The sequence below is a fragment of the Chanodichthys erythropterus genome, chromosome 12, assembly GCF_024489055.1.
Source record: "Chanodichthys erythropterus isolate Z2021 chromosome 12, ASM2448905v1, whole genome shotgun sequence".
NCBI classification, from domain to species: domain Eukaryota; kingdom Metazoa; phylum Chordata; class Actinopteri; order Cypriniformes; family Xenocyprididae; genus Chanodichthys; species Chanodichthys erythropterus.
Window position 1 is genome coordinate 40,752,855 of NC_090232.1, and position 24,155 is coordinate 40,777,009.

Sequence of the window (24,155 nt, forward strand, 5' to 3'; positions counted from 1 at the left end):
CAACCATCATGACTGGAAAAATCCTGACCCCTTTTCTTCTGGAGCAGCTGACATTATTATGGATGATGAACAAGAAAGACAAAACCTAAAAATAGTGGAGAATGACTGACTGAAGGGTTTGGTATTTAAAGTATTTATAGTCCAATGCAACCCTTTAGCTTTCAAAAATACCCAGTACAGTACCAAGAACTATCTGTGATTGACACTGGAAAAAGATGAGAGGAGGGAATGTCAGTGTTACAGAACAATGTCGACACTGCTTAATTATATGATGACATGTAAAGAATCCCATATAATCCCCTCAGCTGTGCTTGGCTTTCCAACTCCTAAATAACACATAGAAATGAACAGTGTTTTTCAAAAAACAAAACACATTTACCGTTATTATGCCCCTAGCGTGCTGAAAATCAAACATTTATAATGTAAACTTTGCAGCTTTTGAAATGTGTGGGTCCATATGTGAATTTTAAGGTTTTGAAACCTTAGGAAAAGATTAAAGAAACCATATTTTACAGTATTTATTTTATTTTTGCCCTGAAGACTATGTATGATGTTAGTCAAAAACAGCTGTAGTTTAGCATTACATGACTTTTCATCCTTTATCTGAGCTTTATATTTATTTTCTATATACTGTAATCAGAATAAGCCAATGTTCTGAATCTGCATCATGCAAACAATCAAACATCAATATGAACCAACTGAAAAAGGTACAAAACTGTCCAACATTGAGTTCAATCAGACTAAAGGTGATGATACACAGTGCAACTTTTTGAGCAATGTTGCCTGGGCACTTTCCCATTGAGAATGAGCAACAAATTTCTATCTGGATACTTTAGATGTGAGATCCTCCAATCAGAATGCTAGCAGCTGATCATGTGACCGGCTTGGAGATTTCAGAAAAAATTCAAACAAGATGGTGGCCTCTCAGCGGCAGTGGAGCGAAGAAAAAGATCGTGAACTTGTATCTTTTTACATAAGTTGTCATGTGTCGACCCAAAACAGGGCATTTACATCATTTAATGCTTAAAATACCAACAAGTGTCCAATTTAATGTACGTTGGTTGTAATGTTTTGAGTTAAATACTAAAAAGACGCATTCTGTTGAATATCCACAGTGGTGTAGGCCGTAGGGAGTACGGCACGTGAAAGTAGACTTTGACGCGATCGACCCGGGTTCGAATCCGCCTTTTGTCGAACTCACTCTTCTCCCTTTTGTCATCACAAATCAGATCAGAAAGGCATTTATATTTAATAAAAATGAAGAAAATATTTGAAATAAAGTGCCATAGATGTGTTTAATAATAAAGTATTTATTGGGTCGGCAATAGATTTGCTCCTCTCTGATTGGTTGCTGTCAATGTCCGTTGCCCTATTTAGTTGCCCTGTGTCTTACCAGATTGCCCGTTGATGGCAACATTGCCCAGCAACATTGCTTAAAAAGTTGCCCTGTGTATCATCACCTTAAAAGGTGTACATTTTCTATGAGCCAAACTATATGATAGCTTACTATTTTGCCAAATGACTTAGAGTTTAGCATGTGCCAAGGACAATTTATGCATGATATTAAAAATAATTTCTTTAATAGATATGCATGATAAGCATTTGACATGGGCTACAGAGAGGATGAGACTAAGGTGCACCGTGGATAACACATTATTAGACGTGCATTCACCAAAATGCAGATCTTTGTATCCGAAAGAATTTTACAATATTTGATGCCCCATAATGGATTCCTGACAGACTCTGGGAACAGCAGGTAAGCAGATTCTCATTTACAGAGACCTCCGTTGAAAATTAGCATCTTATTAAATTGATTTGATCCACGGAGAGCTGAATGCTGCTCAGTGTCACTCCACTCCTAAATGGATTAGCGCTTTAATGAGTTTATTTGTTCTGGGCAAAGATGCCCATCTGCCTCAGATCATCTCCATGACAGTGATGTTACTGTGAAAAGCAACTGCAGGCATTGCTGTCAAAATGGAGTAGATCAAAGGAGGCGAATGCTAATTGTGCTTTAATTATGACTATTTCCTGTTATAAAATCGATAGGAGAGGAGAGGTGTCAGTCAATAAATAGGAAAACAAAGTAAGTTGAGTTAATTATTTTGAAAAAGTAACTCAAATATTTTTTTGTAAATTGAACTCAAATTCAAAATGTTACTTGAAAAAGTAATCTGATTACATGTGTTACTTGTAATGCATTACAACCAACACTGGTCAGAAGTATCAATTTTAAAAAACTATAGTAAAATCTTTGTGATGCACAGCCTCTTGTGGCTCATTGCTTTATTACAGATGCTCTTCATGGTATTTTGCAGGCTGAACTTTGAATTACATGAACTGCTGTACTACACGTCACCAGGGAGAGCTGTACACGTGTCTCTGTAAAGACCAAGACGACAAATGTCAACCAATTTCAACTAGAAGAAAAAATGCCTTCAACATGGATTTCTATCAAATGTACAATATAACTTAAAGGATTAATTCACTTTCAAATTGAAATTTCCTTACAATTTACTCACCCCCATGTCATCCAAGATGTCCATGTCTTTCTTTCTTCAGTAGAAAAGAAATTAAGGACTTTGCTTAAACATTCCAGGACTTTTCTCCTTATAGTGGACTTCAATGGAACCCAAATGGTTGGAGGTCAAAATTACAGTTTCAGTGCAGTTTCAAAGTGTTCTACATGATGCCAGATGAGGAATAAGCGTTATATATGGTTAAGTTTTAACCATAAATGCTCATCTTGAACTAGCTCTCTTCTTCTTCTCTATAAGAATTTTGGCAGTGTGGACGCTGTTAAATGTATTACTGCCCTCCACAGGTCAAAGTTTGAACTTACTGTTATATATTTGCACTAGCATATTGTCTATGACAATTAAGTTCAAACTTTGACCTGTGGAGGGCAGTAATGTACTTAGCAGTTTCTACACTGCTGGAATTCTAATAGAGAAGAAGAAGAGAGCTAGTTCAAGATGAGCATTTATGGTTAAAACTATATATATATTTAGAAAAAGAGTGTTGGTTTCTCTAGATAAGAGCCTTATTCCTCATCTGTGGTCATGTAGAACGTTTTGAAACTGCACTGAAACTATCATTTTTATAATTAATTAATTCTCGTCTGGGATCGCTGTAAACTGTAATTTTGACCTTCAACCGTTTGGGCCCATTGAAGTCACTATATGGAGAAAAATCCTGGAATGTTTTCATCAAAAACCTTAATTTCTTTTCGACTGAAGAAAGAAAGACATGAACATCTTGGATGACATGGGGGTGAGTAAATTCTCAGAAAAATTTAATTTGAAAGTGAACTAATCCTTTAAAGGTAAACCATGCTCAAAACATATTATATATTTTAATAGCACTACAGCAGGGACGGACAACTCCGGTCCTGGAGGGCCAGTGTCCTGCAGAGTTTATCTCCATCCCTGATAAAAACTCACTTGCCTATAACTTTCTACTAATCCTAAAGACCTTGATTAGCTGGTTTAGGTGTGTTTGATTAGGGTTGGAGCTAAACTCTGCTGGACACTGGCCCTCCAGGACCGGAGTTGTCCATCCCTGCACTACAGAGACCAATGCCCAGTCACATATTTGTGACATGTTTGCATATAAAACTGGGATAGGTGAAAGTATTTTAAGATCGAAAAATGACATGCATCACCTTTAAATCCCAATTTGGTTATTTAACTTTGTGGGTGTTATCCCACCTCATTGCGATGGATTTAGTACTAAGCTCTTTATCATTGTTTCTGTTCAGCTCTGCCCGTGGTTTCTCTGCACTAATCACTTGTGGCGGATCCTTTTAACATTGAGGCCCTGGTTTATAAAAGGGTTGCATGTATAAAAAAATGGCTGAGCTGATACTTGCATTGCAAAATATCAACTGCGATTTCACAAATCAATCTTGAATAATATTAGCAATAATTACAATATCGTACAAGTGATTGGGCATCTTGTGTGGTGTAAATTAATTTGCATGCTGATTGTTTTGCAATAGATAATGTCAATGAACAAAAACACTTAGCGGCTTGAAAAACACTTCAGTCAGTCACACTGAAAACTAAAGGCTTGATTATTTCCACTGATCATTTTAATATGCCACCCAGGTGTCCGCGCTAACCAGCACCTGTCAAAGTTTTAACATGCAAGACAAATAAGCCCTCGGCATGACAATCATCTGTCATTACCTCTCAAAACCACCTGATTCTTTTAATCGCTTTTGCCATGAAAGCCTAGTGAAGCTGATAGAAACATCATCTGTTGTGAAAATAAAATAAAATAAATCGTTTCCACCCGGTACAGCGATGCTAAAGAAGTCTCATCGACTTGACATGAAACCGTGACGCAAGGGAAAATCGAAAAGATTCTATTCCACATTCCAGAGGGGATTGTTTTCCCTTTCCTTGCCGTCTTTTAATTACACCTTCTCCCTTTGCCTTCCAAGGGCACAGAATCCTCTGTTTAAGTCTCTCAGCCCTCTCCTCTCAAATGGAAATGTTCTGTTTTAAATCAGGGGTTATCTCCGACGCCAGCGTTCCTCTGATGAGACAACTTCAGACAGAATTTAGTCCCCTGGCTCCGTTTTATTTTCGGTACAGCGTTCTTAAGGCAGTAATTGAGATATTATCTGCTTAAGGGAAACCTCACATCCTGAATCACTATATCACTCAATACAACAGCCCATTATTGCCGATACATTGTTCTGTGTAGACCTACAGGGTGACATCTAGATCCAGAGGCCTTTAAATAAACGCAGTGACAAATTGGTGCTTTGGAATAGAGAGGTTGATTTAAGCGTAGTAGTATGCACACTTCATCGCTTACCTTGGTTGCACGTTTTTCCTGTATAACCTGGATGGCACTTGCATTTGTTGGGTCCCACGCATTCTCCATGTTTGCATCCGTGCTGACATACCGCTGTAGGCAAACAGATCATCAGTATCATTTCACACCAAATGTCAGAGTAGACATGGAAACAAGTGACAAAAAACAGCCTTAAGTTTTTGTGCTAGGAAAAAAAACAACCTTTCTGTGGGAAATAAGCGTCCATACAATTAGACCTTGAGGATACTGTGGTGAGAGATCCACAAAAACATTGTTTTGGAACGCTGGCCCCCTACATCAATAATTCATTGTTTGCCTTGGTCATTTTAATGAACCGAATGTACGGTCCACCTCACTTCTGCTTTATGACTCATTACATCTCACATTTGGATTGGGAAGCAGCCCAGAGCTGTGCAACATCAGAAACCTTTAAGATCCTAGACTGGGGGAAAACATCCTCAGAGTTGATATGGGGTAAATTCTGTCTTTGCCATCTTCAAAATAGAGACAAAAACAGACAAATTTCAGAAAACTAAAGCTAAATACCATCACATACTACTCCTCCCAATGTTGTCAAAAGGATTCTGTGTTTGCAGCCCTGCTGCTGAATAACAGCACAGGAAATGGATCTGTCTTTTATAGCATGCCAGATTAAGATTAGAGCGGCGCAAATCAAATTTATTTAGTTTAGTATGTTTAAAGTAGTATGCCAAAGATGCCCAAATGGTATATTCTTCAGTGAAATTGTGGTTAAAGTATGCTTCCAAGTACAATTTTTAAAGTTATATAAATATGCCACAACATGGGTCTTAAGTTTAGTATGAGTAATACTGAATATATTAGTTTGTTTCATTTTGTAATTAAATGTTTTTATCATTATATAATATATAATAATTGTCATTATTATATTTCTTATTATATGTTTATTTTGTTTTTGTGTTTGTGAAAAAAAAAAAAAGAAGTTTAAAAAAATAAAAAACACCCACAGTGCAGCATATACTTTCCATTTTTATTTGAAGTACATGAACTGGAAGTCTCACTCTAAGGGACTGAGCATGCAAACTTTAAAGGTGCCCTAGAACTTTTTTTTTAAGTTTTTTTTTAAAAGTCTGAGGTGTCCCCTGAATGTGTCTGTGAAGTTTCAGCTCAAAATACCCCATAGATTTTTTTAAATTCATTTTTTAACTGCGTATTTTGGGGCATAATTATAAATGCGCCGATTCAGGGTGTGTGGCCCTTTAAATCTGCTGCTCCACACCCCAAGAGCTCGCGCTTACCTTAAACAACATACAAAAAGTTCAAACAGCTAATATAACCCTCAAAATGGATCTTTACAAAGTGTTCGTCATGCAGCATGTCTAATCGCATAAGTACAGTGTTTATTTTGATGTTTACATTGATTCTGAATGAATTTGAGGCTGTGCTCCGTGGCTAACGGCTAATGCTACACTGTTGGAGAGATTTATAAAGAATGAAGTTGTTTTTATGAATTATACAGACTGCAAGTGTTTAAAAATGAAAATAGTGACGGCTCTTGTCTCCGTGAATACAGTAAGAAACGATTGTAACTTTAATCACATTTAACAGTACATTAGCAACATGCTAACGAAACATTTAGAAAGACAATTTACAAATATCACTAAAAATATCATGTTATCATGGATCATGTCAGTTATTATTGCTCCATCTGCCATTTTTCGCTATTGTTCTTGCTTGCTTACCTAGTCTGATGATTCAGCTGTGCACAGATCCAGACGTTAATACTGCCTTGTCTAATGTCATGATTCTTGAACATGGGCTGGCATATGCAAATATTGGGGGCGCACATAATAATGATCCCGACTGTTACGTAACGTAACGTGTTATGTTGAGATTCGCCTGTTCTTCTGAGGTCTTTTAAACAAATGAGATTTATATAAGAAGGAGGAAACAATGGAGTTTGAGACTCACTGTATGTCATTTCCATGTACTGAACACTTGTTATTTGACTATGCCGAGATAAATTCAATTTTTGAATCTAGGGCACCTTTAATCTGTACACTTCAAACAAAAACACCATGCCGTCCCTCCCTCTATGTTCTGTTTTAGTTTCATTTTCACTTAGTCTTCTTAGCTATTAATTTGTATTAATTAATTATATATATATATATATATATATATATATATATATATATATATATATATATATATATATATATATATATATATATATATATATATATATATATATATATACACACACACACATATATACAGATAGCTTTTTACAAGAAGAAGTGTCAGTGCTGTTCCATTCAATGTTGAAGGCTTGAAACTCTGACCAGACCAAAAACTTGAGCCTGATGAACTTATCAAGCCACTTCTTGGTTGTCTTGTTGAAAAATAACATCTGACGATTCCTCACTAGATAACAACTTTTGATGAGTGTGGGAAGCCAGACATTCTGCAATATTCTCCTGTACTACAAAGCTTTAAATGACTTTTCACAGTGAAGCAGCTCAGCAATAGAGGGTATGCAAGTGACGTCACCTTCGGCCGTTATGACTGCGGTTACGCCCATTGAGTGGCAAAAAGACTGAGTGGCAACATTGGTTTTCAGTGTGAATGCCACGAGAAACACAAAACCCATTCATAATGGGAAAAAGCTTTGCAACTGACTGTACAAATAGATTTGACAGAAAAATCTGAGGTATATTTTTACAGACTGACGAAAGCTCCAGAAAAAAGCACAACAAAAGGATCGCTGCAATCCAGGCAGAGAAATATTGATTTGCAGTTATATCATTTTGTGTCAAAATGTTGGATTTTGGGGTAAAATCATACCGTATATATTGTATTATTATATATTGTGTTTACAACTCATCAATTAAATATTTATAATCTTATATTCTGCATAATGTTTTATAATAAATAAACACTGACAAAAACTGTACAAGTTTTAAGGCTGGACAATATATATAACATTGATATAGGCTAAGTGATCACTCGGATTTAGGCATACCTATACTTTATTTAAATGCATTCACAGGCAGATTTGCTTTATGTATTTCCCTGGCATCGAAATCAGGCACAAATAAATGTCAGGAAACATGATTCCTGGCTGCATGTCAAATAAACCTAATCCATGGATATTGACAAGTTGTAAGGAACACTATCAAGCCCAAACCCTTTAGCGTTTCGCAGTGTCCCCTATCAAATCCAGTCATGCAGCAGGCTCTTTTGCCACTCAGTCCAGCCGAGGGAGCATGCCATGTTCCTGCGGGAAAGTGACGTTAATGCATATCCTCTATACCAGCAGCAAAAAAGGCTCCACACACAATGACACTCTTCCTTAATGCTTCACTGTAGTAGAGATTGTTATTGTTATATTTCTAAGCAGATTTTCCATTCTGGAGCATCACCATGCATATCGTCATACTGTATATTCATATTTATTTGACCTCAAGTAACAATTTAAGGTTTATTTTTACTATAATAACCCTGCTTGTAACATTAGGCTGGACTAGACTAGGCCAGGCTTACAGCAGAGCACTCAGTGGTGGTTTATACCCACGTCTGCAGTCGGCTGAGACTAATTTCCATTGAAAGCTTCATTGAGTCTCCAATTATAGAGGCCTATCAGAGCTGTTAATTTTCCTCACTGGTGCCATTCTCAGAATGAATGAGGAGCTAAGAATACACCACAAAAACAAAATACAGGAGACATGACTGGGAAAAGATGATATATATTACCATTTAAGTATATAAATTAAATAATTAAATATAATTAAATGTAATTTTTTTTAAAAACCCCTTGACCCCAGATGGTGAAAGCAGAAAGCTAGATCCTTTTTTGTAAAGACACATGGATATCTACTTTCAGCCTGATCAAACTGCATGAAGGCGGAAAAGCATTAGCCCAATCTGGCAAAATGGTGAGATAAGAATCAGCCCTTCTCATTCCACCTTATTAGATTGAGTAAGCTAATCAAAGGTACATGTTCACCTCGCTTTTAACCTGTGTTATTCAATATAGAGGTTAGACAGTAAGATCAAACCCTGAGGTTAAAACACAAAAGGACAAACATGGGCCCTAATTTGGTGGTAAACCCCAAGCTGGCAGAGACAAACAAGGAAACCGGCAGAGTTCTCTGACACTGAGAGTTTATCCTGGCGGCTGCCTTATCTCGCTGGCCAGACAGTTATCAAATGTGATGAAATCGTGGATTAATCCTGGTGGGACGCTGTGTGATCACAGGCAATGGTTATATTTTTAAGTGCTGACGAATGAAGAGCTTAAGGACGGAGCTTTAAATGGAAACCTATCTGCTGCGGTCCGGTTCAGAGAAATGCCGACACTTGGAACACAAACCACAGGCGAAACGGGCCAAGGGAAGTACCCGTTATTGACAAACCACATCAAACGGTCCCGCTGGCTTCAAAACGCCTCACTCCTCTCTCACTGCAAGCACTCCTCTACCCCTGGAGACTTTCATTCTCGGCATAGCATACCTATCAGTCCATGCGCTCTGATGACGCATGACCGGATGGCAGCTTCAAAGCAATATGTCAGAAAGTGTAATTGGTGAATTCTATGAAAAATAAAATTCAGGATAAGTCTCGCTAAGAATTTGAAAAGCTAATAATAATTTTTAAGTAGGAAAAATCAATACATTTTGCAAAGCACATCCGCACAATGTCCTAGTGGTTTGTGCCAGACCTGTAATGGCCATTCAAATTGTGCCCCCTTAGATTTTTGTTGTTTATGGAAATATATATGTAGACTATAATATTTATCATTTTAAATATTTTTTATTTATTTTATTTATTTATTATTTTTAATTATTTTTTTATTTAAGTTTCACACTAAAAAACTACACTACAATATCGAATCTAAAAGTAAACACACATAACATATTATATATGAATAAATAAAACAGATAAACAAACAAATAAACAAATGAATATATATATGACAAATTTAATTAAAAATGTTAACTTTAATATTTATCATATTTTTTACTTTTATATTTATATTTAAGTTGAACTATATATATATATATATATATATATATATATATATATATATATATATATATATATATATATATATATATATATATATATATATATATATATATATATATATATATATATATGACATAAATTTAATTAAAAGTATATTAAATGTTAACTTTAATATGCATAATATATTTTACTTTTATATTTAAGTTTAACTATATATATATATGTATATGTATATGTATATGTATATATATATATATATATATATATATATATATATATATATAAGACATAAATTTAAAGTATATGAAATGTTAACTTTAATATGTATATTTTTTACTTTTATATTTAAAAATATATATGTATATATGACATAAATTTAATAAATGTTAAAATGTTAAATGTCTCTACAGAACAACTAGTTAGCTAAATAGTAAAAAAAAAAAAGAAAAAAAAAGATGCATGGCATTTAGATGTACTGCTCATATGGGTGACACAAGTTTAAATCTGGCTTGCAACAATTCCTGATTCCACCCTCCATCATTTCCTGTCCTCTCTCTGTACTGCTGTGTTAAAACGACCAAAAACACCCTTGATGTGAGATCGTTTGAGGATGACGTGGGGGAACAAACAAATATGAATATAAACAGTGATATCCAAATATCCTGGAGGGTCCAGATATTTAAATGTTAGCTGGAGCAGGTGTGAAGTGTTCACAGGATATCAGGATATTCTCAAAGGAGGAGTGCGTGTGGGGGACTATAAATAAATGGGAACTCGGTATTCTGTGGATGCATGCTTTGAATGATGCTCAGGCAAGATGATTGCAAAGGAAATATGATGTGGTGCTAACCTTGGGGTTGGCACCTTATCCCGATTACTCTGTGGGTTAAGACGTAGAGGGCTGCAAAACAAACGGCCAGACAAAAAGAAAAAAAAAAATAAAAGAAAGAAGCTTTGTCTATAAATGTGAGATGAAAACATTACATGGGAGCCATGCTGGTGATGGACAAGTATTATAAACCCAACACATACAAACGCACATCCTGATATTGCCGCGTTACACACATCCCTGGGTCAACGTATTTTGTTGATCCTGGAACAACATTCCGGTCTGAAATTTTAGTCCTATCCCTACCGCTAAGCCTAACCCTACCCATAAAATCAGAGGGAAATAATTGTTGAGTAACACTGATGTATAGCCACCTAAACCTGGTTAACCACTGTTTATATTCATATTTGTTAGGTATAACCACCTAAACCTGGTTGTGGGCCAAAACTTGACATAAATTGTAAACTTGTGCCTCAAATCTGATTGGGTGATTGGAATGTTGTTCCAGGATCAACAAAGATGTTGATCCAGGAACATGTTACACTTAGCGAAATCAGGTTCTGCCATACAATACACACAAGATTAAAGACTAAAGTCTCTCACATTTCATGTGGCGATGAGAACTTTTTTCAGGAAAGAATTAAATAGATCACATTTATAATGTTTCAAAAGGTTTCAATTTCAAATAAATACTGTTCTTTTGAACGCTATTGTAGATCAGCTTCCACAAAAATATAAAGCACAACTGTTTTCAACATTGATGAGCATCAAATCATCATATTAGAATGATTTCTGAAGAATCATGTGACACTAAAGACTGAGTAATGATGCTGAAAATTCAGCTTTGATAACAGGAATAAATTACATTTTAAAATATATTCAAAATGTGTAATAATATTTCCCAATATTACTGTTCTTACTATATTTTTGATCAAATAGCTAAATGCAGACATGGTAAACAAAATACAATTATTTTTAAAACATTTGAGTGTATGGATGCATATACATATTTCATATAATTCAGAAAGGTGTTACGAAGTGTAAAACACTATATCAACAAAGCTTAAACTGAAAAAAAGATAAAGAAATTTGGATTAATCGGTCCACAAAACAGAGTTCCACTCCTCTAGTTCCTATGTTCCTATGCCCAGGCAGGGCAGCCTCCATAACAAAGGTTTCTTTGCAGTTCCTCAGTCACACAGCTTCTCACACACTCCCCTGTGGACTACTGCTGCTCAAACATTTCAGTAACATTTTGCTGAGCTGGTATTTTAGGAGCAGCTTAGGAACAGGATAGTTTGTGTTGCAGATGTTCAACTATTAAATCCACCTTGTCCTGCCTGACCTCACTGGTCCTCATGAGGGCCAATTACTTCAAGTTAACTGATGCTTTAAACTACACAAGTGACAGCCACTCTCAAAGCTAACATTGCCCTTGATATATATATATATATATATATATATATATATATATATATATATATATATATATATATATATATATATATATATATACACCATATTACTGAATGATTACTATATTTATTCAGTTGACAAATTGATTTTAACTGGAAGCATAAGTGTTATTATACTGGTTTCAGATTCATCCGACCTAGACTCGCGTAGCCAGACCTTCAGACTGACGGCAGCTTTCATTGACCAAGGACCACCTAAGAGGATGTCTGACCGACATGTAACGCAACCAATGACAGTTTGTTTTGTTCAGCATGATGTTCAGGGGTGTGAAAATGTAAAGTCAATGGCTGCGTCCAAAATCGTATACTCTCGTAAGTACTTATTTTGAATAAGTAATTACTTCATGACCGCTAAAAAAGTATTTTCTAATTCTATATGTAGTATGAATGTAATCTGGACATACTATATTCGCCATGTTGTCATTATCCAGTTGTCCAGTTGTCAATGTCATTATCCGACCAGTAGGGCTGGGTATCGTTCAAAAATTTTCGATACCGAGACGATACCGATACCTTGACTTCGATACCGATACCTAAACGATACCTTTTTCGATACCAATTTTATAAAATCTGTTTAAACAAGATTACATAACCTCAAAAAAAAAAAATTTGGTTTTATATTTTAATTTTGTTTACTTTTTTTCAGACTCAAAGACTCATCTCCTGAGCCACTGCGGAGAATAAAAAAAGCACAAATTAACTAAATTTACCCAACACAATAAATCAGTGCAAATAGTTTTAATAAAGTTTAGTTTTCAATGCAAAAATTCAGTATGTGAGGCTCTTTTTAAATCACTCAGCAATTGTTCTTCTTCAAAAAAATTAATTATTATTAACAAGATCAAAGCGGAAGTAAGAGTAACGCAAGTTCGTTGAAATAAGAGTTCTGTGTCTTTATTAAAATCAACACATTAATGATTCATCTCTCATCCACCCGCAATTAATTTGAATGTTATTTTTTTATTACTTGGCCCGACCCGCAGATTATCCGCAGTATCAGGAGGACGCTGATACCCCTTTTTCAGCAGAATTGTTGCGTTCTGGAGCCAGAGGCAGAGCCTGTGCTCGTGCAGGCGAACGAGCCTGTCACGAACCGGTCGCGTGTTTCCATAGACTTGAGGGACGAACGCTGATGTAAAGCTGCTGTGTGTTGTACCTGTCCATAACTAGTCTAAAAAACATTGCGCGTTCCGCTGTTTCTGCAGGCAGTGCGACACTTTTGTTTTCTGTTAACAGTATTATCTGTAGTGAACCGGCTGCTCACATAAACAGCCGTTTCTCACCCGTCCATTCGGAGATAAACTGAAAACGAAACCGTTGATTCACTCGCCCTCTCGCACATAGGGGCTCTCTCGCGCGTATAGTTTTATATATTTAGATATAAATAATAATGTAGCGCAACGTTACTTGCTCCTCAACGAGACAGCGAAAGCATTTCTCCGCCCCTCTACTCGGCTCCATTCTGAGGTACCGAAATTTGGTACCGAATGACAAGACACTTTTCGATACTCGATAGTATCGAGGCAGTTCGATCGGTACCTAAAAAGTATCGAGTTCGGTACCCAGCCCTACCGACCAGTGTCAATTGTGTCGCTTCATCACCATTCATAAATCTTCTCTGTGGCCTCATGGGATAGTAAAATCTGCATCGTATGCGCACTTCAGAATCTCGCCAAAGTAGTATGTCATCCGGATACTTTTGCCTACTCTTTTATGAGTACCGTGAATACGGACATACTTCTTTTGTCACATACTGTTTTTCACCTACTATATAGTAGGGAAATATGTGATTTCTGAGTCCCCGCAATAACAGACCGACGTGCAATTCATTCAAGAATGTTGTGCAAGTTTACTGCAACAATGGTGCTGTGAACATCACATACTTTTGAAAATCCAGCATTTAGTTGATCCTATTAAGTGCTGATTGTCACAGTGATAAACACGATGGCTTTCTTTTTCCATGAGGGGGTTTGGCATCACGACAGCTTTGTTTCCAGGCAGACTATTAAAGAACGTGACATCTCCCAGAAATCTTGGCGAATTCAACCAATCAGAAGACAATTTCGAAACTCCTGAAGTGTTTTCTATTTTGTGTGCTATATTCATCAATTGTTCAGCCATTGGTCCATGTCTGAGGATGAGACTACACCTCAACCGATAGTGGATTTTACTGATAATGATAAGGTTGGACCAATCTGGCCAGTAACCAATTAATCAACATTAACTGGATTTTAAAACTTTACGTTTTTAAAATTGTATGTAAATTGTACTCTCCCACTTATTTTCTTCTATTTTCGAACACTTGACGATTATCGAATCAAAATAACAAAAACATTTTTTTAACCGCTTGAGGTAGCGTGTAATTACTATTAATGTAGCGTCCGTCCTCTCAGTTTTGACTGCAAACAACATACTGCTGTTCTCCAGTAATGTAGCAACTACTTAACGAATTAATTACTTTATAATGATATGAAAACATGTACTGTATGCATACCGTTTTGTTGCCTATGTTTTAAATCCATATCTGACGTTTCCCGCTCTGTGCAGCGCGCAATCTCACGTGACAAAACAAACTCCACGAGGCATCAGTGATTTCTCCTCTAGAGGCCACTCTCGTACTGAATAATGACAGCGAACAGCGACATTCTCAGTCACTCCAGCAATGGACGCAACACGGTAAATCAGTATGGGCTGTGTCCCAATTCAAAGAATGCATCCTTCGAAATGAAGGTCACGCCTTTGAAGGCTGCGAAGGTTGGACTGGGCGTTGTTAAATGTGACAGTCTAGCAACATGGACAGTAACGTTTGTTACCATAACTGGAAAATGCTGCCTTTGGAGGACACATTTTAAGGTAGGAAGGCATCAAGGCACGTCTGAATCCAATGTTAGCTTCACTTCCTGTTTCCTGAGATACCTTCATCTGATCGAGTTTGAAAGCAGCGTAGATGTATCCACTGCCTTTGCTATCCCACAATCCTGTGCATTTATTCTGTGACCGTTGACCTAGAAAATTAAAGATGCCGTCCGAAAGTTGAGTTTGCTGGTCAGTTTGTGTGTTAAGGAATGTTTTTGAGCAACATTTTCCACTTTTGATGTCATTTCTAGCAAGAAATTACTACTGAAGTAATTAAATATGTGTTTAGTTCTCACCAAAGCTTGTGCTATTTTGCGGTAGATCATTAAACTGTTACGTTGCCTCAGAAGTCTGTCCGAAATTAGTTTCGTGAGGTACCTTCATGCACAAACGCTGTCTTACAAATTATTGCCTGATAGAGCAGCGAGGCAACAAGTCAGCTTCCTAGGTTTTCGGATGCAGCCATCGGATGCCTCGAAGCCTTTGAATTGGAACAGCCTTTGTCACGCCGCAGTGATGCAATCAGCCTTCGAATGCGTTCTTCGAAGGATGCAGCCTCTGAATTAGGACGCAGCTGCTATCGATTAATCGGAAAAGACCAATCATAAAAAGACCAATCTATCTCTACACCTGACCCTGATTGGAGTCGTTTCTTAAAGGGTGTTCACATTAGATGCATTTTTCTGTTCATATACAAAAATCATCTCGGGTTACAACTGTAACCCTTGTTCCCTGAGAAAGGGAACGAGACACTGCGTCGGTAACGACCCTTTGGGGAACGTGCTACACTGAGGGCATTCGTTACTGATGCAGTGTGAGTTCCCTCGAAAGAGAACTAAGTTACAGTGATGCATTTACAATACATTACTTATCAATTTTGAAAACAGCTTAATTTGTTGCTTGATATTTTTGTGGAAACTGAGTTTAAAGTTCAAAATAACAGAATTTATTTGAAATAGAAATAACATTATAAATGCCTTTTCTATGATTTTTGATCAATTTAATGCATTCTTGTTGAATAAAAGTATTTATTTAATTTTAATAAGTCTTACTGACCCCAAACATTTGAACAGTAATGCAGGTATTTTAATGTTGACTGCCTGTCCTTGAGTACTTCCAGTGTACGTGCCTTAATTTTTGCACTTTTTTAACCTGAGGGACGAGTCGAAATGATCTTCTGTGGTAATCCACATTACGCCACGAAAGCTGTTGACAGAGCTTAACTTGTATTGAACCCGGAATGTTCCTTTAAAATCCAGCTTTTAGAGAGAGAACGAGAGAGATTACAGTCCGAGATGTCCTGACGCCTTTCCCCTTGAGATATTTCACCACGCAGGATATCACTCTCACACTGAGCCGTAACACTTTCTCAGGAAGCAACTTCATCAAAATTCATTCTCAGCTTGAGATCTTGTTAACTCTAGATGATTAGGGTGTTATGAGTGGGGAATCGAATTTCGGCTGTACAAGGTATAATCTTAATCACTAATTCAGCCCACGAAACCCAGGGCTGCTCCCTAAACCAGCTGTTTTGAGAAAGTCAAATATTGCAGCTTCATGTTCCTGTTATTGAGGTGTGAATGGAGCCAGATATGACTGCAGCGCCTAACAAAACCTTTGACTGGATGAATATTTGAAAAGCATTTCGGAGCCGAGCACTTCACTATCCCTGAGGACTCGGTGTTCGGGGATGCATTTATTACGGCCTTCATTCTCAATGTGCATCTTCACCCCGTATGATCACCGACCGGCCAAAATAAACCGCAGCAATTTCATCAAAGATATGAGATGCAGCGATCCCGTAATCAGTCATGATGGAGCCCTTAACGTCCCCCTGCACACTTTCTATTCTCTGCCAAAATTGCGAGTTCAACCGCTGGCAGTCTTGCTGTCCATGATTGAGGAGAGAATCGGTCTGTTCATCGCCCATTGTGCATGTTTATTTACTTCCAATCACCGCTCTCAGCTGTCTGAGTCAAGCACACTCATATAATACAGCCTTTGCTGGACAAAATAAGAGATTTTCAAAGGCGTACCTTGGCCACATGAAGTGTGAGAGACGTTTGCACACATACACACACAGTCACACAAAGAAAACATTGCTTTGTTACACAATATGGTAAAAAGGCGAAATAAAGACTAGTAGTATAGAAGCATAAGCATTAGCTTTAGGAGCCCCTCAGCATGTGACCCCCATAAACTGCAATTCTGTGGCAAAGGCAACAGCTGGGCTATCATGTGCACAAGCCATGCAGAGAATCTTGCATTTGTCAGGCTGCCCGATACATTGTCCCGCTAATACTTTCATGCATCACAAAGTAGCCCATGAATCAGCGCTACTTGGCTCGATCCATTCTGTGATACAGTCAAACATTTGTTCAGAAGCATGGCATATCATTTTTAGATTTGTAGCGAACATACGGCAGCTGATAAATGAAGCATAAGATGCTATTAATATGAGCAGGGGGAGCACATCCTCTGATTCCATGATAACGCAATAAAATGAGCTAATCCGCACTTGAACATCATTACGTGATTAATGCTGTGTAAGATTTGAGAGGCATCATCACTTCTAGTGTGAGATGAATGCGCTTTATATGGATCTCACATTACAGATCTGGCATAACCCATGCTAGCTCCAACTGTAGCTATTATGGGTAATACAACGGCTGGAAATGTATAGTTCATATAATTGTTTATAATATATATATAATTGGTATTACTATTATAACTATTATACTGTTGCTGTTGTTAATGTTACAGCTGTCATTTTTGTTTAATTTTGGTCATAAATAATAATAATAATATAGCTGTCATTATTTTTATCATTGATAAAATCATAAATTTAGCTAATTATTTGGTATTCTTTATTTTTAGTTTCTAAGCTTGTCGATTTCAGTTGTTTTTATATGTGCTTTCTAAATGAATGATTGGACTTCTGTCTTTTTTAGACCTCAAACTAATCCTGCAGGAATGTGGTGCTGTTGCAGCAACTACTCGTTGTACCTTTTAATTATTCCAAATGACTGAACCACATAATATTGGGTGTCATGCAGAATATCTCAAAGACAAAGCAGACAAACGGTGGGTATTTTCTTGCGACTAACCCAGTTTGTTAGCATGAAATTCAGAAGCATTATGTGCCAGGATGTAGTCTTGCTTATTTTCAGCCATGTGACCTGACCTTGCAGCTACTGTACCACTTCTGTGAGAGCATTACAAGTCACCAGTTCATTATACAGTATTTGGGATAGAATCAAATGTATCCTGCAAATAAATCCACATCTAAAACATTATGCCAGATTAGTTCACCCAAAAATGGAAATAATTGATTACTCACCCTCATATTGTTCCACACCCATAAGACCTTCGTTCATCTTCAGAACACAAATTAAGATATTGTTGATGAAATCCGATGGCTCAGTGAGGCCTCCATAGACAGCAATGCCATTGAACTTCTCAAGATCCAGAAAGCTACTAAAGACGTATTTAAAACAGTTCATGTGAGTTCAGTGGTTCAATCTTAATATTATAAAGAGACGAGAAAACTTTTTGTGCCCCAAAAAAACAAAATAACGACTTTTCAACTGGTGATGGCCGATTTCAAATCACCGCTTTGAATCTTTTGTTTCAAAATCAGTGATTCGGATCACGTGTCAAATATGTTTTAAATATGTTTTAGTAGCTTTCTGGATCTTGAGAAGTTCAATGGCATTGCTGTCTATAGAGCCATCGGATTTCATCAAAAATATCTTAATTTGTATTCTGAAGATGAACGAAGGTCTTAAAAGACTTAAAAGAGTATTGACCACAGAGATTTAATTTTGTTAAGGTATTCAAATGTTTGTTTTTTTTAAAGATTGCAGCTATTCCAATGAACTGGTGACTTGCTGTGCTGTTGCTAAGTGGCCGAAGAAGGTTAAAGCAACATGGAAGTCTAGAAGCCCCCTAAGCTGCCCCCCATAGCACTGTTCACCCTCTATAGCAGCAGTTACTCACGCTGGCACTGGCCCCAGGAAACACGTGTCCAACCCCAGCAGCAGTCGACGCGAGCGCCATATCGACACAGCCCATTGGATGAGGCCATCTGTCTAGGCCACCTGTTAGGAGACAGTTTGATCAGATCTTGGCCAATCACTGCACAGAAGACAGTTAAACGAGTGATGAATAACATTGTGCATATCTATCTATCTATCTATCTATCTATCTATCTATCTATCTATCTATCTATCTATCTATCTATCTATCTATCTATCTATCTATCTATCTATCTATCTGTCTCTCTGTCTGTCTGTCTGTCTGTCTGTCTGTCTACTGATCTAGCTATCAATCTGTCTTTCTGTCGGTTGGTCAGTTGGTTGGTCTGCCTGTCTACGTAGCTAACAAGTTTTGGTTCCCAGAACGTTATTTTTTATGGTTTGTTTTTGGTTAACCAGGAAAGATTTTTTATAACATTTCCAGGACATTAGGTTTTGGTTCCTAGAATGTTATTTTGTTAAGGTTTGTTTTTGGATGGCCAGGAAACTTTTTTTTACAGTTTTTCTCAGTCGCTTTGGTGCATTTCTCACATCAATATTTACATTTGCACAACAGTTACTGCAGTTCTCAAAACAATTAGTACAAACTGCAAAACCTAGTTGATAACCTGCAAAAGCGTGTCACTTGCTCAAAATGGATCGGTCATTCCTCAAAAGCAAGTATTCATGTCAATGAAAGTGTCAGTGTCATCAAGATGAAAAGTCCTGACACCATTGTTTATGAACAAGATAGTCAAATGGCTTTGTCATGTTTTCATTATGACAGTTTACTCTGTGACACTACCTGAAAATGCTCAAGACAGCACTATATACTATATGCACAGCCATTTGAAAAATACAGTAAAGTTACACATTACTGTATTTAGTGAAGTAACTGAGTACAAGACACTGAATATATATGTTTCACATTTTTACTGCATATGCTCTTTGCAATTCTAATTTGTTCACAGCATTGTGCAAAAGAAAAAATACACCCTTATTTGCAACAAACATAAACTCCCTTTGGGTAGAGCTGTGCACAACTGTAAACAATATTGCAGTACATATGGCAAATCTTTACTGTAACACTACTGTACACTACAATACACTAAATGTGTGATGCAGTAAAGCTGTATGTCTAAATGTAAAATGTACAGTGACAAGTTCTTGTCCCACTGCAAGCTTCATGCATGACACAATGACAGTAGTGCAGTGCAGACTGTTTAGTGCTGAATTACTGTCCATTTATACACACCTGTTCTCCCGACGAAATGTTTGAATAATTGAATTTACAGTGGTTCTCCCAACATTTGGCTGCACCCTTCGACCAGCCTCAGCCATTGTGAGGCCGTGTTTGACAACATGATCCACAATTGTAGCCCTGATTTCATCAGGGATCTGCCTATGTACTTGGCCTCTTCATCCTCTTTTGTCCCATTCCTCCCCGCACCCTCACCCCTCTTCCACGAGGCTGACCTTCCATTTCTGTGTCACAGTATTGTAGAAATGGTACACACTATGTTCTGCTTGGTTCATAATATACGCTTGTAAAGTGGGAGTTTATGGGATTCAGCTCTGACAGTGATTGTAGAGAAGTGGTTTATCATTGGTTGCAACTAATGCTTCACACACCCCTTCTCATCAGTGAAAGTTGAGATTCACTTGAGAGAAAGTTCAATTTAGGAGACATTTTCAGGAAAAAAAGATGAAAAAAAAAAAAAAAAGTGTAAAATTTGTGTGACAGATTTTGTCAACTAGTTCAACATTTTTGTATGCATTGACTCAAGCAATGAAATGAGGACTATTAGTTTTATATGGAATGACTATTCAGCATTCACAAGAATAGTTAATTTTGACTGACATGACATGAGCAAATGATAATGTTATAAAACAGCAGAGAGTTGTATGAAAGCAATTGATGCATGTCCAAAAGCATTTGCAATTTGTTCGAAGGAATGAGAAACTGCTACTATGATGTGCACAAATGACTAAATGTTGAGGAGGTTGAACTAACTGTTGTGCAAATGTAAATAGTGATGTGAGAAATGCACCAAAGCGACTGAGAAAAACTGTAACTGAAAACTGCTTAACTGTTTTTGGTTGCCAGAATGTTATTCTAACATTAATGTAATGTTCCCACAACATTAGTTTTTGGTTTGTATAACATTATCCTAACTTTAATCTAACGTTCTCATAATGTTACTATAAAATTTACAGAATGTTAGTTTTTGTTTCCCAGAAGGTTATTTTGTTAAGTTTTGTTTTTGGTTAGCCAGGAAAGTTTTCTTAATGGAAATAGAATGATAGTTTTTGGTTCCCAGAACATTATTCTAACATTAATGTAACATTCGCAGAATGTTAGTTTTGGTTCCCCGAATGTTATTCTAACGTTAAAGTAACATTCCCACAACCTTAGTTTTTGGTTCCCAGAATATTATTCTGACGTTAAATGTTACGTTCCCAGAACATTGTTTTTTGGTTCTCAGAATGTTATTCTAACGTTAATGTAACATTCCCAGAACGTTATTTTTTGGTTTGTATAATGTTATTCTAACACTAATCTAATGTTAAACTAACATTCTCATAGCGTTATTATAATGTTTCCAGAGCATTAGTTTTTGGCTCCCAGAAAGTTATTCTAACAATAATGTAACTTTCCCAGAACTATAGTTTTTGATTTGTATAATGTTATTCTAACGTTAATCAAATGTTCTCATCACGTTTTTATAATGTTTCCAGAACATTAGATTTTGGTTCCCAGAACTTTATTCTAATGTTAATGTAAAGTTTACAGAACGTTAGTTATTGGTTTGTTAATCTAGCATTTTCATAACGTTATTATGTTGTTTCCAGAACATTAGTTTTTGGTTTCCAGAAGGTTATTTTGTTAAGGTTTGTTTTTGGTTACCCAGGAAAGTTTTCTTAACAGAAATAGAATGTTCATTTTTGGTTCTAACATTATTTTAATGTTCCCATAACGCTACTATAACACTCCTCTAACCTCTTTACTCCGATATCTTTACCCTGTTGTACGTAAGTAATCATCCAGCACACCCACAATCCAGTATCGTGGATCTATATAGACACCTATAATCATTTCTTCAGCTCCAAATAACAATTAAACTTCAACACAATCTATGGTTTTTAAAACATGAAATTTATTTACAGACATTAAAAAAAAAAAAAAAAAGAATAAACAAGTATTTGACATTCATTTCTTATCACTGAAGTGTACATTTTTTACAGCAGGACATTCTTTTATGCCATAAACAAAAACTTTTCGATAAACATCATGTTCTCCTCAGTTAGGAGTGTCAAATTTTAAATAATCATTCTATGCTTACCCTGGCTTAATATTATAAATTAAAACGTGTTTTGATTTATCAAATTTCTATTTCTTAGTAAATGTCTGCAATGTTTTAATTGGAAAGATAGTTTACATGGTTATAAAAATAAATGAGATTTAGGGAACATTATAAGCTCTGTATAAGTTATTTTTAGATTATTTTGAAAAATAACCACACTGCAATGTTCTGGGAACGTTATTTTATGGCTGCAAAATAATAACCTAAAAAAAAAAACCATTAGGGAACGTTCAGTATAAGTTATTTTTAGGTAATAATAAAACACCCTGCAATGTTCTGGGAACGTTATTTTATGGTTGCAAAAAATTAAACCTAAAAAGAACATTCCTAGAACATTATTTTTTGGTTCTCAACCAAAATAAATAAATAAAAATAACCAAACGGAACCGAAAACTAATGTTAGGGGAACGTTATGTGTTTGCTGGGTATCTATCTATCTACTGATCTATTAGTCAGTCGGTTGGTCTGTCTATCTACAGTATCTATCGGTCGGTCAGCCTCTGTCTGTCTGTCTGTGTCTATCTAAACCCATTCATTTGGAGACTCAGGATTCTAGCACATTTGCAAGTCATGAGGTAACTTCTATTGTTCCTGTTTTCACAGTTGTCTTATCCATTGCATCAGTCAGCCTGTGACGTCTTATCTATATTCACAAAGCTTCCGTTGTACTCGGTGACACAGGTGCTTCTGATAAGACCACTGTTAGTTATCATTCTGCTGTACCACCAGAGGCAGATGTTCTCGTATGTTGATGCTGGATGCACACACAGCGCAGAGATAAGATGAAGTCTGCCTGTGCTTCTGCTGTCTATAGCTAGAGGGAAGTTCTGGAAAATAAGGATGTTCTTAGAAGATGATATGTTACATGACCCAACAATGTGAGCGAACAAGACAGATTTTTGGAAAACATAAGTCTTGGAAACAACAGAGAAGGCCGTTTAAAACCGATTTTTCCATAAAATGGAAAATAAAGGTAGGCCTACAGCTGAAGTGCTTTTGAATCGGAGAGTTTCTTGGCAGTGCACACCAGGATTACTGATTTCTTTTTTTTTCCTCAAGCAGAGCTCCAAATGTTCTTGTGAAGCAGTAAAACCATTTAAGGTCTGTGAAAATAAGCAAAAGGGAATGAACACCGGTCAAATGACGTAATGTAAATGGATCATCATGGGTAATAGATACAGGGAAAGCACAGCGCTCAATCTAAAATTAAACTTCTACTTAATATGGCTGGCTGAAAGAGAAGAGAAAACAGGAAAGAAAATTAACTGAGCTGATCATATATCAAACGTAAACATTCTATATTGTATTGAATTATTTATATTTACACCGTGATACTTTTTTCAGGAATCTTTGATGAATAAAGAGTTAAAAAGAACAGAATTTATTTGAAAAATAAATCTGTTGCATCATAAATGTCTTTACTGTCCCTTTAGTTCAATTTAATGCATCCTTGCTGAATAAAATGGTTAATTTCCTTCAAATATGTTATATTATAAGTGAGGCAGGAAATGATTGGGAATTTTAGCCACATGTTGCATTGTCCCCTTCAGTTACTCGGTATCTTAAGGCATTGAAAATGCTAATGTGGCCACTACGGCTGCCAGTCACTCCAGTAAGAAAGTGTGATGGTGGCACTAAATGAGAGTGACAGGCTGAAGGGAAAATGTTTGCGTGCGCAGCGCGGCGAGGGAGAGGAGACGGCTCTAAAGACACCGCGTGCATGCTAAGAAGATTGAGTCCGGGCTCCTGCCTGTCACTCCGCTATATCTCACCTGAAACA

General features: G+C 36.6%; 1 protein-coding gene across 3 annotated transcripts in view; it reads right to left on the minus strand.

Moving 5' to 3' along the window:
- Window positions 1-24,155, minus strand: part of npnta (nephronectin a) — a 65,901-nt gene that overhangs the window by 29,592 nt on the left and 12,154 nt on the right. For 2 of the 3 annotated variants that reach the window (XM_067403180.1, XM_067403178.1), the window contains exons 2-3: window positions 18,994-19,094; window positions 4,828-4,920 (exon numbers count right to left, since the gene is read on the minus strand). In XM_067403180.1, the coding sequence (XP_067259281.1) occupies window positions 4,828-4,920; window positions 18,994-19,094 (194 nt within the window). The remainder of the gene's footprint in view (window positions 1-4,827; window positions 4,921-18,993; window positions 19,095-24,155) is intronic. The other variant, XM_067403179.1, reaches the window with a different exon arrangement.